The sequence below is a fragment of the Corvus moneduloides genome, chromosome 4 (genome assembly GCF_009650955.1).
Source record: "Corvus moneduloides isolate bCorMon1 chromosome 4, bCorMon1.pri, whole genome shotgun sequence".
NCBI classification, from domain to species: Eukaryota; Metazoa; Chordata; class Aves; order Passeriformes; family Corvidae; genus Corvus; species Corvus moneduloides.
Genome location: NC_045479.1, coordinates 64,908,911 through 64,930,904, shown reverse-complemented (window position 1 = coordinate 64,930,904; position 21,994 = coordinate 64,908,911). Strand labels below are relative to the sequence as shown.

The following is a 21,994-nucleotide window of genomic DNA, read 5'->3' as shown; positions in this document are numbered from 1 at the left end:
ATTTGCAAATGTACTCTCATGTGCTTCCAAGGGTGTTTTCCATAATGTATATTTACAAATTTAATCTGATGTACAAGTTACACTGTAAACCACCAAACTAATTCATGGAATATGGAAGTCACCTGATAACCAATACTTTTCAGTGATTAAAAAAAGTAAAATATATCTTTATCTATTTTTTTTTTTATGTCCTCAACTCTGCATTTCTGAGTTTTACTTCTTTATGTAAACTTGAAACAAAATTTGTGGGAATTTTTCCACTATAGTAGATTTTTTTGGGGTTGCCACAGAGTGAAGCACCAAATACCTGTTGTTTTTTTTTTTTTTAATATTACCTCATTTTGAAATCTCCAGTCACTACTGGATGTTCTCAGCATAGTGGAAATTGAAATCCAGGTTTGACATTCTTTATCTCACGAAGATCCAGAAAACATAAATATTTACTGCTACAGTACACAGAAGAGAGAATTAACTGTCTTTAATAATATTTCTATTTATTTTGCAGTTTAATAATAATGCTCAGAATGTCAGTTGCTTTAATCATCTTGTCCAAGCTAATGTGAGGAACAAGAAGAAATTGAAAGAAGCTGTCTATAAAATCTCTGCTAAAGGAATTACGGATTACAAAAAAGGCTTTAGCTACGCTTTTGAACAGCTGCTAAATGTAAGTATTTAAGTAAGATCTCTCTGCTGTCAGGTGAAGAAGGAGAACTTGAATGTTCAGATGGCCACTGCTTGCTCCTTCATTGTGTAACTGAGTGGTAGAAGTGCAAATCTTTATTTAGCAAGTAAATTTATCCCAACAATGTTTTTTTCATTGCAGGTTCCTCAGCAGATTGTTAAGACTTTGGAATTAATTTGGTTTCAAATCAGTTGTACTGTTTTACTTCATTCATTCAGCTGGTTTTTCATTTAACATGTGATTCACTTGTGGTAGTGGTTGACTTGCAGTTAATTTTAAAATGGAAAGATCTGTATCACTGTGCTATTATTGCAATTTTACCACATCATCTCCTAGCAGTGCTCAGCTAACCTACAATTTCACACTTATTACAAGTTATAAATACTTTACCACGGTTTGAGCAAGAGAGAGGGGAGGAAATAAGTTAGTTAATAGAGGAATACTAGGCACCTGATGATGCCTCAAGAGTAGTATTCACTCACTGAGAGTATTCTAATTCCTTTCTCTTTCTCGTGTATAAGAAGAATAATTTCCTCAAAAGTTAAATGCATTGTTTCCATGTTTTAAATACATTGTGCTTTCTAATTTTCACCCAGGCACTAGCTTTTTGAATAGCAATGTTTCCCATTTACCGCAAATGTTTGGGGTTTATTAGTAAATTTTAAATGGTTCATGTAGTTGTTTAAAAAATAGTTCTACTTATCTTCATGAAGACTGCATATTATATCTTAAACCTTAGTGTAAATAAAGCCCTATCACTTTGTAGCAAGTGAGGATATAGCTCAACAAGTAAGAAATGTATTCTTATCCTTACTGTTTTTGTAATTTTTTTTTTTTACTTTTTTTTTTTTTTTTTTCCTAATCTGCCAGATTCTGAACTTCAGGACACTTCCCTGACATTGTGTATGCAGTTTAAGTCTATATCTGATGTTGAAAATTCTGAGCTCGTTAAATTTTGATGGAGGAGAAGAAAATGGACTGTTATTGTGGGAATTTTCTCAGTAGACCATTGCTCAGATTAGCAGAGGGGGTTGGTGGGGAAATGAGGGGATGTCCTCTGCTGATGGTTACGTAAAACCACAAACAATATATTGAAGCCTGCTGGACATTTTTGGACCAGGCTGGATGGCATTTCCCCCTTTTCTGCATCTGTTGATGTCTCATGCAGTGGGAACCAGGAAGAAAAGAAATTTTGCCAAATATGTTCCTCGTAACATTTATATTTGCTTAAAATTATGGATTACATTTGGTGCAACACCAGATACATACTTTGTGTCCAGGCAACCGTTAAGAAAATCTGAACACAGGGGAAGCCTCAAAATGGACTTGTTTGTAAGACTAAAGTATTATTTAAAAAATAACTGGATATCAGTGTCATAGTGGGACCATCTCTTTTGTAGCTGGAGCCAGAAGTGTGATTAGCCTCACATGATCTCTGTGAGACTGGAAGTTATGTCTGGACATTGTGGATTGCACAAGGTTCTGGATATATACTCATCCTCTCCAAATATTGGCAAATCCATTTAGCAGGAAGAGTAAAGGGCTGGTGATGGATTTAGCCCAAGATTCTGGTGACAAGATAATATAATATGGTGGTATAATACAGGCTTAAATAAATAATAAAAAATATGCCTTGGGATAGCTTCCAGTTGTATATTTATGAATTCAAATAGTCCAATTGCCCTGAGGTTTATATAAATGCAGTATTGCTCAAATTTTCAAAATAATTTTGTCGGTACTGTTTCTGGATGACAATTATTTCAAACAACTTTCCAGAATACCAAAATAATGTTTCTCTTGTACCATGAAAAAAGTGCTGTCTGATGTGTTGCTAAATGGAAATAGACACTGAAAGTTTTTCAACATACTAATTCAATTTATTAGCAATAATCTGGATTTCATATTTTTATGCAGCATTTTCCCATTATTTATTGTTACATTAACTTGCTATTTCTTTGAAAATCATATTTCAGCTGCAGCAGTTGAGGAGGGGTTTTCTTCCCCTCATACAGTAATATCTATGATTTCTCAAAGAAAAAATAGTGAAAAAAAGCGTTCCTAAAGTGTCATGTCACAAGGTATAGTTGTAACCTGCCACTTAAAGAGTTAATTTTAAAGACATGAAACTTGTATAAAACAAAAGCAATTTTAGATAAATATAAAATGGATCATATCTTGCTTGCCTGTTTGAAAAAAAAAAACAAGGCCTATATCAAACAGGAGAGCTAAAAATTAATGCATAGCTCAATTCCAGTGGTATTCTTTTGTGGTTTAATCTAAGAAGCTGTTTCTTATCCAGGGGAAGCTCCTGTATAGACAACACATTCCCATTCAGCTGTGGCCCATTGGACTGCTAAGGCAAACTGTTCAGAAAAATGATGAAACTACAGCATCATCTTCTCACAATCTGTTATATATTCACTCTCTGAGCCAGTATTTCTCCATGTAAATCCAAAGGGGGGAGGGGCTAGAAGATGTGTTGTAATTTCCTTGATCCCTTGTAAGAGACTAATGTGTTAAATTCATTCATCCAGACGCAAATTTTTTTGGTGGGAGAATAATAGAGTGATAGAATGGCCTGAGTTGGAAGGGACCTTAAAGACGATCTGGTTCCAACACCCCTGCCATGGACAGGAGCACCTGTCACCAGACCAGGGTGCTCAGAGCTCCATCCTTAACACTTCCTTAACACTTCCAGGGATGGAGTAATATCATATGATTTGATCTTATTCACGTTCAGGTTTCCAATAATGTTTGGAGGCTAAAATCTCGGATTTTTTTTCTGTGACATGACTTTAATGTCTAAACAATGTAGTGTAAGTAAATGCCCTGCTATAAGTACGAGGAGATAAGAGAAAACTGCTTTTTTCTGATACTATGTATGCATATGCTAAATAAGCCACTAGAAAAGTCCTGTTTCAGTCAGTGAAAGCAAAGTCTAGCTCAAGTTCACATTGCCTGTAGCAGTGCTTCTTTCAAAATCACTAGAAAAGTTCCATAATATGAGCAAATTTTGGTCCCCTTCCTTGTTCCTCTGATCTTATTTTGGTCTATATATTAAATCACTGTAAATGTAGGTGAATTTCTTTATTTATGAGGTATCCAACCCTACTTTTATTACTTTTTTAATATCGAGAAGGCTGCAGCCCAAAGCAGTATCTTTTAAGTTATATTTCACAAGCGAAATATGGTCATAAATTATTTAAGTCCAACTGAAACACAGTGTGCTGATGAGATTGGAGAGAATGTATTGATTTCAGGCAGGGTTTATATGTTGTTACGTATAAGGAAGTCTTTGGGCTTGATTTCCTTTTTTTTCAAATTTTTAAATTTGAAAGTAGTAATAGTAAGAAAGAGAGTAATTCTTCACTGAATATTGAACTCTCAATATAAATAATCTTTGAGGAATATTTCTTACCCTGTTAATTAAGGTTTTATACTTTAGTTTTCTGGGAACATTGTAGAACTGCAGAGCTGCAATACTGAGAATTATTGGGTGATGTTTGAGGCTTTGATGTTTCAGTCTCTTGATTACAGGAGTCAGACCAATGAGTAGAATGAAAAGTGGCAGAGGGGAGTGGGATCATGACACCTGACCAGCCTGGTGACAGTCACTCTGTAGCATCCAATAGTAAAGCAAGGGGGAACAGGGGACTTTATAAGGACAACTCTCCTGTTTATCTTCCTGACTCTAGAGTAAATTAATCCAGCAAAATTCAGGCTTGCAGAAGGAGAAGTTGAATTTATGTCACTGGATCTCTAAGGGTTTTACTCTGTCACATCCAACTACTCAGAAGTACCAAGATGTGTCTGACTAGGACCATTTGTACTCAACACAAAGGGCAAGGAACAGCTGCAAAAGTAATGAGCAATTTGCTTAGACTACATTCTTAACTTTTAGAGAATAAAGAAAGAGGAGCAAAAATTCATGCTCACCTCTATTGATCTGGCTGTGGAGCAATGTTTTCATTCCTTTGCAAAAAGCACTGCATTTTTCTCGGGGGCTTTACTGGTTACTTTGATGCATTAGGAGTCAGAGGGACTTCTTAATTGTTTCAGGCTTGTTCTCCAGAAATAATGGAACATGCTCTGTTTTTCAACTCTGAAATGCAATATAGTTGGAAAAGTAGGTGATGGAGAGATCTTAATAATCTAGGTGGCCATATCTATGCTACAGTATATTATGTAAACCTAATTCTAAAATGCCTTTCTAAAGATTAGCTATTCACTTCAGAGTATTATTAATTAAAAGAAACAACATGAAAGAATTAAAGACTTGGAAGATTAAGTCCATTTTAAGGAAATATGACAAAAATAGCAAATGCAAGAATATTTCAAACCTTATAAGGTGGATATCCCATAGAATGCCTAAATTAGCAGAGTTTTTATTCAATTGGTCAGTGAGCTGGAAACTTTTTGTAAGTAGGAGTCCAACAGAAAACAAATAAGCATATTCAGTAATTTGTTACAGGGTCATTGTTTCTCCAGTTTCTACAAGGAATCTAAGGATAAGGAAAAAAAGTAAGAATGAGAAAAGAGAAGAGTAAAAATGTTTAGAGATCCTCACTGTGCAAGTCTCATGCAGAACATCTGTCAAGGGACACTGTGGGGTTGATGTGATGGATATGAGCAAAAAAGCTCTCCTCAAGTTTGTGGATGTTAAAGGAACCCCCAAATCCCTATTCCATTCTATTGGGCCAGATCTGAAATGACTCATATTTAAGTCTCATGGAACAGAAAAGTGCATTTATTTTATTTTATTTTATTTTATTTTATTTTATTTTTCATTCAGAAGGGGGTGTTGAATGAAATTCTAAAAGATTGTTTAAGTTTTGACATTACCACATTAAAGTAGTAAGCCTGTAGCTATAAAAGCCATCAAATAAAACAGTTGTTATTCCTTATAGCCTGAAATATAAAAACTCTTCTCTTTGTTTCTCTTACAGCACAGTGTCTCCAGAGCTAACTGCAATAAGATTATTATGTTGTTTACGGATGGTGGTGAAGAAAGAGCACAAGAAATTTTCCACAAATATAACGAAGACAAAAAAGTAAGTGATATATGAAAATTGTACTGTATAAAATGAAACAACATAAAGAGGAACATTTAAATATGGAAGTGAAAGCATATTTGGTGCATGTATAAAGTGCTTTTAAAAAAATGTATTAGTATTGATCCTTAGGACACTTAAAGCTTTTTCAATCTATAATATTTATTTGAAAAATCATAAAATATATTCAATATTTTACACCTTGAGACTTGTTGGTCTCAAGTGATGCAGAAGTATACTCTAAGCCATAAAGAACTCAACTTTCTATTGACATTTTTCTTGCATTAGTGTAATCCCTGAATTACCCAGCAGAAACATAGGTAGTTAAATGATATGATACATGTGTGTATCTCTATGTCCTCACTGCAAATATCTTCTATGTGCTCTCATTGTTTGCCAGGCAAAAGCAAAATGATGACTCAAGGTTAGAATCTGAATTTGAATAGATTTGGGCTGGAACAAACCCACATTTTTCCCAGTGAGGCTAATTATACCTTGGAGTGTCTTAGCAAGAAGTGGGATGGCTTTCTGTTGATGAAATTTGATCTGTGGTTCAAGCAGAATTATGGGTTTGACATGAGAAACCCTGGATGAGTTCTGTTGTTTAGATTAAATTGGATTATTAGCTGTGCTGGTTTTGGGTTTAGTCTTTGAATCTAATCAAACTTCTGGTCTGGCTTTTGCATACTTAAAATGCATGAGCGTGTGCATGAAATATAACAGCTTTTAGAGTTGTCTCCTACTAAATTTCAGTGCAAACCATCATTTATTATTATTATTACTAGATTAATCACATTCTAAATAGAAATGGAATATGAGCTGGGTTCACACTGCAACTAAGATTTTACTTTTTCTAGTACTTGGGGATGTGCCTGTACCTGTGGGGTTTTGTGAGTTGTTTCTTGTTTTGTTTTCAAAAAAGCAGCTAAAAGTTAGAACATGACTCATGAAGGCACTTTAACAATCGCCATGGATGTATATAAAGCAGTGGAAGTATTTGGTTGGAAATCCTCAATGTTTGAATTAATCCTTTCAAAAGTAGAACTGGAAATGCAATGCTGAATTTGTATCTAGACCAGCAATTCAGTCACTGACCTTGAATAATCATTTTATGGCTGCTTTACAGTAGCGTTTCACATAGAATGATATGGCAGGGTTTAGTTAATCCTTTGTCTGACTTGAAAGTACTTTTTAAACTGGCAATTAGAAGAGACAATGGAAATCATAGCCTTGTGTGACACACATGGCTATACTCTGAAAATATATGCAGAGACTCCTCTTCAAATTTGGATGTGGTAGCTTTTGTCATGTTACAACAACAGCCATCAGCTATAGAAAATACATGCATAAGGGGAAGATGTATGATTGATTCCTTATTAATTTTTTTCATTTAATTTGCTGTGTTAGGAGGAAAGTGTAGTAAAATATTCAGTCCAAATAACAAAACAGATTTCGGGGGCCGAGATTTGTGGTCTTAATCATATCATGCCTGATGGTTGATTATTCTTTGAAGTATAATAAATGAAATGTAGGACTTACTAATTTTAAATGGTTATTTTACTGCATCATTTAATGTTGTAAATTTTCACTGCCAAGGGTCAGGGTGGTTTTATGTATACTGTTATATATAAAATGCTATACACAGTCACTTTCTTGTTCCCTCTAGTGAAGGAGGGTTTGGGGGTTTTATTGTATACAGCAAATGTATGATGGTGATAATGGTCACTGTGTGTCAGTATATTATCATATATAATTTAATGCAGTGCTGATGCAATGCAAGGCACATTTTCTACACTCTTTTGTGGTCTATGCATCTACAAGTCCAAATCTTAGCAAACAGTTACATTTTGTCACTTGTCTAATGAAGTACTAGGTTGCTAGGTATTAGTCCTTACTGATTTTCTCCAAAGTGACATTGAAATTGAAGTACCAAGTTTAGGCAGGTGTAATTTGAAGAACCATTTGCTTTCTCCTTATCACTTTCAATCAGTAACAATCCTTGTAGTGTTGAGGAGAAATTTATGGTTGAAGAGCTTCTAATGAGACTGGACCAGAAAATTCTTTTTGAGGAGTCACAGTGAAATCTCCTAACATCTTTCATAGCATTCTAATACTTTTAAAAATAAGATTTATACAAAATATGCTTGTGATAATGCTCTTCTTAGTAAGGCTACACTTGATTCCAGAATGATGACGTGAGGTCTTTTGTTGTTGCCTCTGTATGTAACTTAATGTTAGTTCATTATCAGTAGAGAATAACATAATTGGTAGACACATTCGAACATGGAAAATACACATACACTTCTGATCTTGCTAAGTCATAGTCCCAAATATTTCGTTACCTTCTTAGATTGCAGAGTAGGCTGATTTCTTATATTAAATTATGATATTTTTAAAGAGATGTGGGAGTAGCTCCTGTTGTCTTTATTTCAGTTAATTTATAATTTATTTCATAAATATCCAATGAATTTAAGACTATTTTCATATTTATAAATTTGTAGAGGGATTATTCAATATAAGGTGTTAAAAAGTTTTCTGTGTTTTACAGTAGAAGTAGTTAATGGTATAAATATGTATCAGCATATGTATTTTCTTGCCTGCTCTGCATTTATTTGACCACTTGTCTTTGAGTTTTGCATAAAGTATATAAAAGATGAATCTTTATTGTCTTATGTCACAGTCAGTCACTTCCCACCTTAGGCACACTGTGTTGTAAACTTACTTTCTTTTTCTTGTACAAAGAAAAGACCATTTATTTAAATCTATTAATCCTTGTTTTCATCTTCTTGATGTAAAATTGCTTCAGCTCTGTAAGTATTTTCTTTTCCATTTCAGTTAATTTGTAATTCCTTGTCATGAAAGAAGCTTCAGTTTTGGCCCATCAAGTAACGTGATTTAGTACACTTGTTTGCAGTGTCCTTGGTGCAACCTTCAAGTTAAGTTAATGAATGCAATAAACAATTGAAAACTACTAAAAGAGCAGCCTATAATCTAGAGGCTGAAAAATAGTCCTTTTGAATTAGAGCTTTTAATCTGTTTGAAATAGCATACAGATACATTTAAAATAGTTTTCTGTCTATATAAATAATTTACAGTACAAATAGGAGGTTATTATAAAACTTACGTAACACAGATTTGGGGAGGAACATTTTGTTTGAAGTGGAAAATCACTGTTGTGTTTCACCTTTGCATGCCTTTTTCCCTTTATAAAGCCAGATTTTATTGTCATATATTGCAACTACACGCTGAGCCTGATATTTAAAAACCGGAGTGTTTACCTTCATGGTGACATTTGGGGCACTCACATTAAATGTGTAAAATACCACACATGCTCTAAATTTCAGGAATGAGGGTGCTAAATTTCATTTTATTTGCACTCCTCCTACAGATGGCTTCACTGAAAATAGCAATATAAATTTAATTGAAATGCATTCCCCGTAGGCGTTTATCGTGAGAATTTTGAATTCAGGTTGAAAATAGAAAACCACAGATCTTTGGGGCAAATTGTCCCCTTGGAATCTGTATTTGGAAAGATTGCTCAGCTTATGTGAGTAGGAAAAGACCTTAAACATACCTCATGCATTTTTAGTTGTTTGAAGTTTTGAAGAATGATAGAGGTTTGCGTGGGTTGGATGGACTGATCTAACACACACAGGCAGGATTGGTCTGACCCCTCAGATAGGAGCAGACCCTACCCATAAATTGGGTCTTATGTCTCATTCCCATAGAATTACTTGCCAAGATTAATACAACCTCATTTTGTGTAGATTTTTCTGACAGTATCATTTTAGAGGAAATTATGTAAAGAGAAGTTTTCCAAAAACTCAGTTCCATTATGAATATCTGTATGTGGTCGGCACAGAATTGCTACAGTGGTAGAGATCCTGTGGGAGAAGGCTCCAGCTTGCTGGAACTCCACTGGGAAGCTTACAGCTGCCACTGACTTCTTCCAAATGGGACACATTCAGCATGTCAATAGAATGATAAAATGAAATATTTATGTGAAAGAACTTGTAAAACTTTCATTTAAAAAAAAAAAAAAAAAAGCTTCCTACTGTCATTACCAGAGCAGGGAACCATTTTCTTTTTCGGTTTCAACCCGTTACAGCATAATTGCTAGTTAGTAAAACTAAAATCAAAACTATGTTAATTTAGGCAGTGGTGTATGAATTGTTCTAGACAAGTGTTAGTCCTGACTAGAAAGGATCATCAAAAAAGCCCATGATATTTCCACTTTGGGTAGCCGTGCAATTCTCATCAGGGATCAGACTGGCCAAGTATAACTTTATACAATCACTTACAGAGTTGAAAATAGAAACAGCGTCTTTCACAACACTACTGCCAGCTTTGAATAGAGCTGAACAGCTGTCAGAGTGCACCCCAACAGGTTTGGCATTTCTGAGTGTGTGGTAGACTTGTGACACAGGATATAACACAAAGTAATTAAATTAAGGGTTGAACAAAGCTTCAGCTAGCTGTTTAAACTGACTCCCTGGCTCCTTTCCTAATTACTTCTGCCTTAAGAAAGTGTCACCTTCCAGCTGTTAATTTTAGTTTATTGTATGTTCCAGGATATGCACAAATGGTAAACCTAAAATATTCTGGGTGAAACTTGGGTCAGTACTTAAAAATTCCATAATCCATTATTTTTTCTTTCAAAGTAAAAGTGGAAACTGTTATTAAAGTATTCACCGAAGAAGCATCTTATTCTAAAGTCAAATTACATTTTTTTACCTCTTAGCTCCAATTATTAATTAAGGGCTTGCAATATACCCACAGTTCCAGTTTCTGGATTCCTAACATAAATTAATTCTACTACAATAATGAATTTAAATATTCCATATCAGCAGTATCCCTCCTTTGACACTCATTACCCAAATATGCTTCAGTAATAGTCAAGCTGCACAATACTGAGCTATTTAAGTCTTGAGTCTATAAATCCATGCAAGAACAGTTTGGGAGGGAGGGGGAGGTTGGTAGCTTTTTTCTTTTTCAGTATGGTATTAGGCACACATTTTTTCCCCATAAACTTAGATTTTGAACCACAGTTACCTGATGGTTGTGAAGCCCTATTTCCCCACTAGAAATCAGAGTTCAGTGATTTTTAAGATACTCTTTTTCAAAAATATCTATACACTGTTCTTACAACAGCTGTTTTCTAAACTGACATGCTAAGCTACCATGTGTCCATGCCCTGGCAATGTTTTTGGATAACAATAGTCTGCCCATCTTTTCCACACTATCTTTCCCTGACTCCTTTATCTTTAGACTAAATAACATCACCAAGCCTTTCTTGGATACTAATAAGGAAGCAATATCCATGACATTTCTTCTACTTTTTTCACTTTTCCATTCAGCCATCATATCCCCTGTGCTATTCTGTGTATGGACATCTGGGCGAGGTTGCTGCAGAGTCAAGAGGTGCAGCAGAAAGTGCAGTGGGGCAGAGGGGGGATTTTTAGGAAGAGCTGCATGCAGAAGAATTTTTTCATGCATGTGTCTGCACACACATCTCTCTGTTGATGTGAGTTTCTTTTTATGCTGCTGTTTAATTATGAGAATGATTCTGGGCTGCCAGACATTTTTATCTCCTGTGCAAGATAAAAATCCACGTGGAGGTATTGAGAACTGCAGAAGACTAATGAAAATTTTAATATAGCTTTGTTGAAAAGTAACCTTATCGGTCTTATTAAAGTCATGTGTATCTGTTACATAAAACCCAACTGGCAGCTTGTTTCCCTCAAATTTGGCATGGAGGAGGCTATTTGATACTTCTATTTTTGTTGATGTTCAATTCCAAACACTGCAGTAATAGCGATTGATTCAGTGCATCACATTGAGGTTGATGCTGCAGATGGCATAAAATGATTAATCAAGGCAACAAGGATAGAGTATCAGTTAATATAGAAAGCACATTATGTTTGTTTTGGGACAAATGCAAGAGAGCTGGACTGCATTTTGTTTATTTATACAAACAAAATGCTACATATGGCATAGCTGATTGAGGCTAGACATCAGAGGGTCCATCCTGTCTCAGCCACCCCATATATTAACTGTGCATTTATTCCTGTGAATTTGCAATTGCTGTGAAATACTATTTGATTTGGTGATGTTCCTCTGTAATTCAAGTATTGGAGGTCTGGGACTTTCTGAAATGAGCCTTTTAATACCTAGGCCATGCCTGATGGTGTTTATGTAACCTCTTCTTTAAAGTATCCAGTTCCACAGCTTCCTTAGGTATTTACATTCTTCTCTTTCAACAACTACCTATTTAGAAAGCTTTCCTAGATTTCCTTAAGAAAAAGTAGGTTTAGGGGGTTTAGTTTTGTTTGGGTTTTTTTCTTTTTTCATTTCATTTTACATTTTTTAATAAGAGCAATTAATTCTCATCATAATTTCCCCTTCCATTTTAGGAAACAATTTCTATTTTGAAACTTTAATCCAAGTTTTCTATCCAACTTTTGTCTTTTCAACTAAACAAGCTAATTTCTTTCAGATTCATCAAATTAATATCTTAGATTATTTTCATTCTTTATTCTTTACACCCCTTTTTTGTATAAAGGCACATTGTCGCTGCCTTTCTTAGAACATGCTCTTGAACAGTGAGAGAAACTTAAGTGGCATCAAGAGAACAGAGTATTTTCTGTATATATATCTATTTTTAATGCACGTCATCACTTAGGTAAATATATCATAGAGCATAACTTACCATTTTGGAATTGTGTTATGCTATTGAAACATATTTGGGTTTTATTTTATACTTAATCTTTTTTCCTTAGATGTTCTGGGGTTTTTGGTTGTTTGTTTTTGTTTTTTTAACAGTTCCTCTTCAGTTTCAGTATCTGTGCCTGATTTTCTAAGTATCTTTAATCCTACATTACATTAAGCTGTTTTTTATTGTACACTTAATGTTTTCTTTTTTCTGAGTTACCATTTTGCTTTTAATCCTTCATTCTTTAGATTTTCTTCCTACACTACTCAGCTACCTAATTCTCTGTGTTTGTTGGAGTCTGTCTCTTATAATTTTTTTACTGCTATGAAACCTTCCTTTCCTTGTAATAAAAATCACTTCTTGATCTTTTACTCAAAATATTTTCTTTCTCCTAGATATACAGATCATTCTACCTTAAAATTCAGAAATAAATTAACTATTCTTGGCATCTTCTAGAATAAGAAATTTTCCTAACCTGCTACAAGTTATTCAGTAATTCTGTCTCACATTATAAGTTTTATCTACCAGACCTTATATATTCACAGTTATACATATTTTTTCTATGCTTCTGGTGTTTATTAAGGGAAGTGCAATAAGTAAGTAAAAACTGACTGTAATGAGTCAGTTACAGAAAATAGAGACAGAGAAGATTTAAGTTGTTTTACTGTCAGGGCCACATAAGAGTGGTTCACATATCCTATTCATTTAAAAACACAAAGAGTAAAGAAAATTGAAAAGTTAAGAATTGTTTTCTGCACATAGAAAAGCCAGAAAGGATGAAGAAAAAAATATGAATATGATTATGAAGATTAAGAGATGCCTTTATGTAAAATTGCCCATTATATAGTGAAAATTCTGACATTTGCATGTTCACTGAGTCTAGCATTTTCCAAAGGTTAACTTTACAACACTGGTTTAAGAATGCAACTTTCTGGGAAGAAACTGCAGAATTTGTCTACTTAATAGAATAAGCAGTGTAACTAAGGTAGCACAACTGAATCTATTTTTTAAAAATAATTAACTATTATTAAGTGACTCTAAAAATTGATAGACATCTTAGTTTCTAAATGCTGCTTAGGCCACCTCATAGGTGGGTGTTGAGCATTTGTCTATAGTAGATGGAAAGATTTGCCAATGCACAGATGGAAAAAGTGGACAGACAGATGCAGAAGAGTTTATACCAGTGCTCAAAGGGGGAGAATGCTGAATAGGAATCTCTTTAGGGGGCAAGAGAGTAAGGAAACAGCTGAAACAAGCAGATGGTGGCACAAGATGTACACATGCAGCAGCCTAAACATATGACAGGTTAAGACGGAAATAAAATTTTTGAAAAACAAAGTTACAGTCCATTTGGATAGCAAGAAATATGTGCTTATATATGCAAGAAGCATAACAGAGGAAAGGGATGTGAAATGAGAAGTGAGACTGCAAGTGTAGGTAAATTGTACATTTTACCCAGGCAAGTAGAAACTCTGTGCAACTTCAATGCAGAGTATTAAAGATTGATGCAAATGTTGTAAGGAAAGGTTGCTTTTTAGGAGAGAACATCAGGCCTTGAGGTGGAGCAACTCTGTTTGACAGGTCTTATCAAGAGTAAGAACTACTAAATGTCACTTAGAAGGTCTTTTTCTAAAGCATTTTGCAAAAAAATACACCCTTTATTTTGAAAAAAGGCAATGAAAAAAGTCATCTTTCAAGTAGGGAATGAGTATGCTGGTAAATAGAAAGTACCCCAGTCTCTACTTAGAAAGTGACTTGGATTCAGAATCCTGATTAGTCTCAAAGAAAAGGCTAAAATCTGCGCTGTCATATCTCCAGGAAGTCACAGTTATATTCTCAAATTTTTTGCACTGTATAGGATAGAATTTAATATGCAGAATTGAATGTGGTATAAGAATAGGTTGTCTTTAATAGAAGAATAAGAAATTGACTTTATGATCTTGCACTTGTATGGTTAAGGAAAATGGCATTGAAGTATTAGCTTCTAATTATTTTGAGGTCTTCACAAACATTTTTGTAGGTCTTAGTCCTAAAAAACAGAGAAGAAAACCCCTCCCCCCAAAAAATCTGTTATTTTTCAGAAGAGAATCAGTTCCCATATGCAGTCTTTGAATTAGTATCCAATTATATGTCTCCATTCCTCTGTTTCTATATTCAACTTCTATTTGAAGTCAGTAATTTCAGTTGAACTCATGTTAGTCTTGTATCAAATTCAAAGTAATGTATTTATTGTTTGCTGAGGCTTAGATAGGAATTCTGCCCTTCATAATCTCATCCTAAATCATGTGCAAACAAAAACATCTTATCCATAATGACCACAGAACCTGGAGTGCCAGCTGCAAATGTATTTTTTTTTTTTTTTTAATAATTCTGAGTTTATGTAAATTGATTTTTTTTTTACAGGGAAGAATTTGGTTTTATTTGCAAATCATTTTTTGAAGCCACCACTTTGAATTGTATAATGTGGTTTGACAATTCTGTATTCTCAATCCTACATGCAGACAGGAAAAACAATAACCTCAATGTTTTTTGTTGCAAACTTAGTCTGTAGCTGCTATTTCATTTGAAAACAAAAAAACAAAGACAAACCCAAAACCCTCTAAGGCAATGTTTTGTCTACAATACATTTCTCTGTAAGAAGCATATTTATAATGAGGTCTGAAGACCTCTTTATTTTCCTTATTTCTTTTTTTAAAAAAAATAACTTGCCAGAAGTTATTAAAATACATTTATATCACATTATAGACAGAAATATCTTATACCTTGTCACCTAAAGTATGATCTATTAGAGTAAATTTTCTCTGCTCTTTCAGCCATTGGGAATGCAAAATTTAGATCTAAATCTACTAAGAAGATTCTGGTACAAACTGTTCAATACACCAAGGCTATCGACACCCCAAATGGTTGTTTTACCTGTGGATTGCAGGGGAAAATCACTTGTATTTTTTTCCTGAAAATTGTATTTATTTCTCTGATTTGAAAAGAAATGAAAATACATATTATTCCGTGTATGAGTGAACTGGGTCATGATTAATTTCATGTTTATTATTAACTGCCCACGGGATAGGTGGCAGCTGTCTGTACATATTTGATGCTTCTCATAGATAATCCTGAAATTTCAGGTGCAGTTTGGCAAGAAGTACAATGAGTGGGCATGAACTGCTTGAATTAATCTTTAACTGTGAAGGACGTTCTCTATTCCATGACTGCACAGAAGCATCTGTCTTTCAGCCCTGCTCGGGCACTTGCCAGCTGCTGACAGGTGGCATCGTCACCGCCTGCTTTTGTCAGGAATGGCACGTCCTACCTGCAAGCAAAGGCAAGGTCAGGCTGCCCTCAGCATAGCCCTATATGGCACTGCTGAACTTCCATCATTATACAGTAGCTGTAATGTTTTTTTCCACCTAGAAAAGAAAAGGGAACCAAACTTGCAGCATTTTCATCCCTTAATCTCCATCTTCTAAGGTAATCTGAAGATACCATTCTGTTCCCAGGTCAGTCTTCAAGAAACAGCATGTGAGCATGGACAAAGTCCCCTCACCTGTTTGGGTGGCATACCCTTTCTAAAGCTCATTAAATAATTTTTTTTTTTTAGAATTTTCATGTTCTTTTCATAAGCATCAGCCAATTATAAAACTAGACATGAAATTTTTGTAATTGATAATTCCAGACAGGGAGACTTCCTGTAAATGGATTCTGCTGGAAATGAGGGTTTCTGAGGGTCTTTCCTTTTCCCACCCACTCTTTTCCCTCTTCTAGTACAACTGTTTGGCACTTGCAATTGTTAAATTTCAGTCACTTTTCCATGCTGTACAAGAACTGGAGGAAATGGGAGCAAAAAATCGAGGAAGCAACTATACAAGACTATTTGTGTGGGAAAAAACAAGGCAGAGTACGTGATTAAAATTAGTGTTTGAAATGGCATATTTAAATATTCCTTTAAATAATTGGATGATATTTGTAATAATTCTTCCATGGGATTTAGAAGAACAATGAAAAAAAAAGAAAAGAAGGCTTAGTGTCACAATATGAACCGTAAATATCTCTCTAATTAATCCAGTCCTTTCCAGCTGCTCAGCTGCCTCCAAATGTTGTTTTGACTATCAAAGAAATGCCTAAAATGCTTTTAATCCAGAGTACAGTGGGAATTACTTTGTCAACTCCCTTGTCTGGTTCCTGATATGGACCACCAAATTTACAAGGAATTCTGAGAAAAAGTTGTTTTCTTCAGAGAATGCTAGATGATGAGCGTCAGGGAGAAGCAGCTTAGGGAAAGGAGGAATTTAATTGTTTTTCATTTCAGCAGGGAAAATTTGTTATTAACATTCCCAAAGAAGCAAACAGATCAACTGAGTAAATAGAACATGAGTAGTCAAAGTAAAATATTCAACAGATGAATTGTTAAAAAAGAGGACAGTATGTTCTTTATCTGAAGTCTGGGAGACAGGATGAGGAGCTAGAAAATCACCTAGTGCAACTGACTGCTGTACAGTGATTTCTGAGGTGGGGTGAGGTGATGAGGAAATCCCGGGAGAAGCAACCAGCATATCCACAGCCTTTGAGCTAGATCTACAGCCACAATTCTGCAATAATTTTTAGGTTTTAACTGAGTTAAACCTGGGAGGTTTTCAGCCTCTGCCAGCTGGCACACTCCTGACAAAGTGGTGAGACTGCTTCTGTGGCAGCAAAGAAGGGGCAGAGGGAAGGAGCAATGGCTTGTCTTCTGTGCGTGTGTTTGAGCTCTGCTGACACAGTTGTTAAGGCTGGAGAGTGGGCCAAAGCCCAGTTTTTAGCAGGCTTGACATATGCAAATTGACTCAAATGTAAAATTCAACCACATCAATGTGAAGTCCTGCTGGTGTGTTTGAGAGTATAGCCTTTCTCTTTCTTGTTGCTGTTCTTAAGACTTATGTTATACAAAGCTAAGAAAACAGAGCTGATTTATACCCACACCTAGAAAATGTCGAGATCAAAAACTTCACCTTACTTGAGGAGACTGTGCAGTAGAGGTCACTGTCTCCTCATCATGATGTAATAGTCCAACATTAAGTTATTGTGAGCATACGAAACTGTACTTGTACTCCTGTAATACTTGTGGCCCATAAAGATTATGTCTCAACTAGGTAAAAAATTAAAGGTGGTCCATTCTGTCTAATTATGATCAATTTATCAGGGGTAGATTAGCAGGTGTCAGCAGGAAATTTATACTTTCGTACTTGTAGCTGTGTGGCTGCAGAGGAAGGGGCGCACAGGACAGCCCTTCTATGAGTAAGGAATGAGGTGCTGTGGTTCCACAAGATGGCACTAAGAAGTTGTAGGACAGTGTGACTGAATTAGTATTTTTTTTATTTTTAGTTCTGTGAGAGCGTTAGTTCTGAAAATTTTTCAGTATAACTAAAATGGCCTTTTTGACCATTAGTCTGCAGTAGAAAGTATCCCCATTTTCATGCAGTTACTTTTCTTTGTGAGGGAACAAAACAAGCTGGGAAAAAAACCCAACCCTTTTGTCATTTTTGAAACACTTTGCAGTTAGCAAAACATATTTCATGGATTCATGGCATTCACTTATAATTTCTTCTATGAAAATGCACCTTTCATTGTATGCATTTCTTATATGCTCAGGTATAATTCTCAGCTGTTAATTCCTTTCCTTACAACTACACCATGCATCAGTGTTCTGGATCCTAATTTCCCAATATATTAACACCATTAAATGATTTGGGGCCCATATTATCAGTATAGAATAATACCCAAGAAAGTGAGATTCTCCAATAATCTCCTGATATGCAACAAGCATAATTTTTATTTTAAGATAGAAGAAGGATTAGCATTAGATTGTAATGTGAGCTAATTTTTAGAGTGTCATTATTTCTTTTTGTTATTAGGCTATAATTACGCAGACTATAATTAGACTTTGAATTAATAAGCTAGCATTGCAGTTTGAAGTTTGAGGTTGAATTGTAGTGAATGAAAGATTAATGATAGGGAAGATTGCAAATACACATGGAAAGTTTGGAAGAAATAATTTGCTGTGGATAAATGTCTAAAATAGTATTTCCAAGGACCTGCTCTATTTGTCTTTAAACATGTGCCTCAGCTAAAAGATTTTTCCTTTGGTTTCAAGATGACACTTGCATAGTTAGATGCCTTGCTGAATCAGAGTATAGAGGGTCACTTATGGAAACACTTGTAGTGTCAAATGGATTTTCAAATCATATGGATTAATACTTTCTTCATGTCTGTAAATTCAAAGATGTCCAGCCTGCAATTATCTTTGCATTTAAATATTTGAGAGCTAAATTCTCTTCTCATTGTTTCACATGGGAGTTTTTCTTCCCAGTTACCCCAAGTCTACACATATTTTTAGAGAGTGCCTTCAGCAAGGGACAGATCCTAACGTAGTCATAAATGTCAAAAATATAACTTGATACATTTCTGCTTGTGTATCATGCCTTTCTTTTTATTTCCTAATTTGACATAAAACTGTGAGTTCTGCTTTCTGAGGTCTAGACCTTTCAAACTTCACAACCTTGGCACGTGACTAGGTGTCATACCCTGCTGCTTAGGTCATCTCTCTTTCTTTTTCCCCATTGCTGTTAAGGGCTAAATGCATCAGCAGCCTGACAGTTACATACAGAAGCCAGAATCTCCAACTTCTGAACTTTCTTGAGCCTGGAATTCAAAGCAGGGGAAGTTATGAATGTGCTCAAACTGAGAATCATGAACTCATCCTTCTTTTGTGCAAGTACTGAACTCTCATTTATAAGTTTAGAGGCATCACTGTCCCAGTAATTTTGAAAAGCTGAGCCTTAGAGCTCTGTCATGAGAAAACCAGCCTTACTCATAGGAGTGAGCCAGACAGCTCTGTCCATACTAATAAGAGATCCAGGGCCAGGGTGCAGGCTGGAGAAATATCCACAGTTATCCATAGTATTAATTGTTATCCATAATTATCCATACTGTAATTGTTAACAGACCCAAAAGTATGGTTTGTGGCCTGTGGCAGTCAATCCTTTTAGCCATGTCAGTGTTCAGTTCAGGGGCAGCATGAGCCAGGGCTTATTCCAAAAAAATTCTGTAATGAGATGACCTGATAGGGGGGCAGGCAGAGAGGGAGGATGGCACCATGGTGTAGCCATCGAGATGTGAGCCATGCTGTGCCACTTGCACTCATGGCCTGAGAAAGAAAATGGGTTATGTCCCATTTTATGTAATGCATAAAAGAAGGCTTAAGGGATCCTAAAACTGTCCTCTAGCACATCATTGTGAGTCTTGCCCCTGCTGTTAAACTCAGAACTTCTATTTCTCTTCTCTCTGTGCTTACTAAGAAGAAAAAAAAAAAAAAAAAAAAAGGGAAATTTCTTTACATTTACAGCTCTAACCCACATGATTCAGGACTGTGCCCCTGGATGTCCTGAACTGAGCAGTTCAGCATGATGGATTATTAGACAGAATTTAGGTGAAATTCTATATTTAGTGTATCCTATTGCCTAATCCTAGGTGGTTTCCCAAGCAGAATCAAAAATTATCTTCAAATTTCTGTCCACAGATGTATGGAAAAAATGCATTCACAATTTTAGCTGAGGCAGCTTGAAAACCACATAACAACTCCCTGACCTATGGCACAAAACACAAAAATGATTAAGTAGTTTACAAGCTATACATACCAGGGATTAAAAAGACAGAATGCCTAATGGAAGATAGAAAAGCAGTTTTATGATTTTATTCAGAATGATAGGCTTCTTATGTTGTCCTTTTATTTCATAAGTGTACCTACTAAACAATAAACTGCAAAAAAATTTTCGTCATATTTGATAATCTGTAAACACACTAGTGGGAAAGATAATTTCCTGGATCATGTGGGAATCACTGCATTATTTATTCCCCTTTATCATCTTTTCTTGTTGTATAGTAAAAAAGATTATCTGTGAATCTTTACCTGCAGCTATAAAGGCCAGAGTAAAATGTTCTGAAATCTTACTGTCATTGTGAAAACCAAAGTTGAATTATTTGATTAGATCAGTTTTTTGACACAGTCAGTTTGTTTATTTAGTGGTAAAGAAAGATGCACTATTTCTCTTTTTACATGCTAGGCATAAAATGACAGGATTAATTTTACCTACATCCAATTGAGTGAATTAATTGTACAGCTCTCTTGGTATCTGATAAAATAGACATATACATCTCCAAAGGTCATTTAATCTCTTTCTAAACAGAGAAATGAAGAGATGCACACAAACTATTATTGAGAGCTCTCTCATTCCAGTAGCACAGAATTCAATTAATCTGTCAAAAAATGTGCACTTCTTCTACTCTGAGCTGCATGCAGAGTGGTGGCCGTGCTTGTAGGCCTATGGCAGGGGAGTTAGAATGAGATGATCTTTAAGGTGTCTTCCAGCCAAAACATTCAGTGATTCAGTGATTCTACATTGCCTACACATATATGCAGTAGCCTAAACAGCAAGTACTTTCTGTTTAATTACCTCTTTGAATTAACTTCAGTCAAGCCTTAATTTTCTGTAATACTCATAACATGATTTACTCAAAGGAAGCATCTAATTTAATCTTTCTTAGTTTTATTCCAATAGCAAAATGAAGAAATAAAATAGGTAAAAAGCAAATCAGATCGGTAGGGAAAGCAGCCTTTTCATGGGTACCTCTTTATTTTTGTCTTCATCACAACTCTCTTGAGTGCCTTTGTCCCTTAAAATCTGTAGTAGTCAGAATCTTTTTTATTTACCTTGGTGTTTATGATCTCCTTCCACTAGAAAGAAGTACAAATAAATAGCAAATGAATTCTATAATTAGACAACTATATTTTCTTCAATACGGTACTTCTCTTTTTGTTGCATTCCTTTCTGTCACTTCCCCTTATTAGGAGCTGGATTTTTGCTTGTATTCCTTTGATGTCCTTCATCAGTTCCCAGGATAAGCCAGGTTGCTTGCAGAGGTGTCTAGTCCAATACCAGTTCTAAGATCAAGCCAGGTTGCTCAGGGCCATATCCAGTCTGGTGATTAAAGCCCCCAAGGAGGCAGGTTTACAGCCTCACTGGGCAGCCTGTGCCACTCACTGTCTGGATGTCCTGACATTAATTCTACACCTGTTTTGTTGCTAATTAGTACATTCCTCTACTATATACTGTAAATTTTTAATACAAAGAATAATTTTTTATTTTCTCCCTAAGGTTAGTCTCAGTGAGGAAAATGCAGAGAATTAAACTCCCTGTGCTAAAAATCAGGACTTTTATATTTCAGAGAAATTCCAAGACAGTGCCTGAATGGGCTGGCAGAGCAGGCTGGTGCCCATCTCTAGTTCTTCTCAATTCAAAGGGCATAAGTTTTCTAGAAGTACTTTACTTTGAATAGTCCCATTTAAAATCAAAAACCGTGACAGCTCCTACTTGTTTTTCTTATTTTTCCATTGGTTTTTATTGCTTTGGAAGTCATGTTTCTTTATGAAGAGAATAAATAGATTTGCCTTGAGGCAAGGTTGCCCTTTCCTTAGGAAATGGGTTGGGGAACACAAATTTCCATCCTCTAGTGAGGGTG

At 35.3% G+C, this 21,994-nt stretch overlaps 1 protein-coding gene across 11 annotated transcripts in view; it reads left to right on the top strand.

Annotated features, from left to right (window-relative positions):
- CACNA2D1 (calcium voltage-gated channel auxiliary subunit alpha2delta 1) overlaps positions 1 to 21,994 on the top strand; it is a 364,967-nt gene that overhangs the window by 282,970 nt on the left and 60,003 nt on the right. For 10 of the 11 annotated variants that reach the window (XM_032107946.1, XM_032107943.1, XM_032107947.1 and 7 more), the window contains exons 11-12: positions 506 to 664; positions 5,629 to 5,733. In XM_032107946.1, the coding sequence (XP_031963837.1) occupies positions 506 to 664; positions 5,629 to 5,733 (264 nt within the window). Of the gene's footprint in view, positions 1 to 505; positions 665 to 5,628; positions 5,738 to 21,994 lie in introns of all 11 variants that reach the window. The other variant, XM_032107949.1, reaches the window with a different exon arrangement.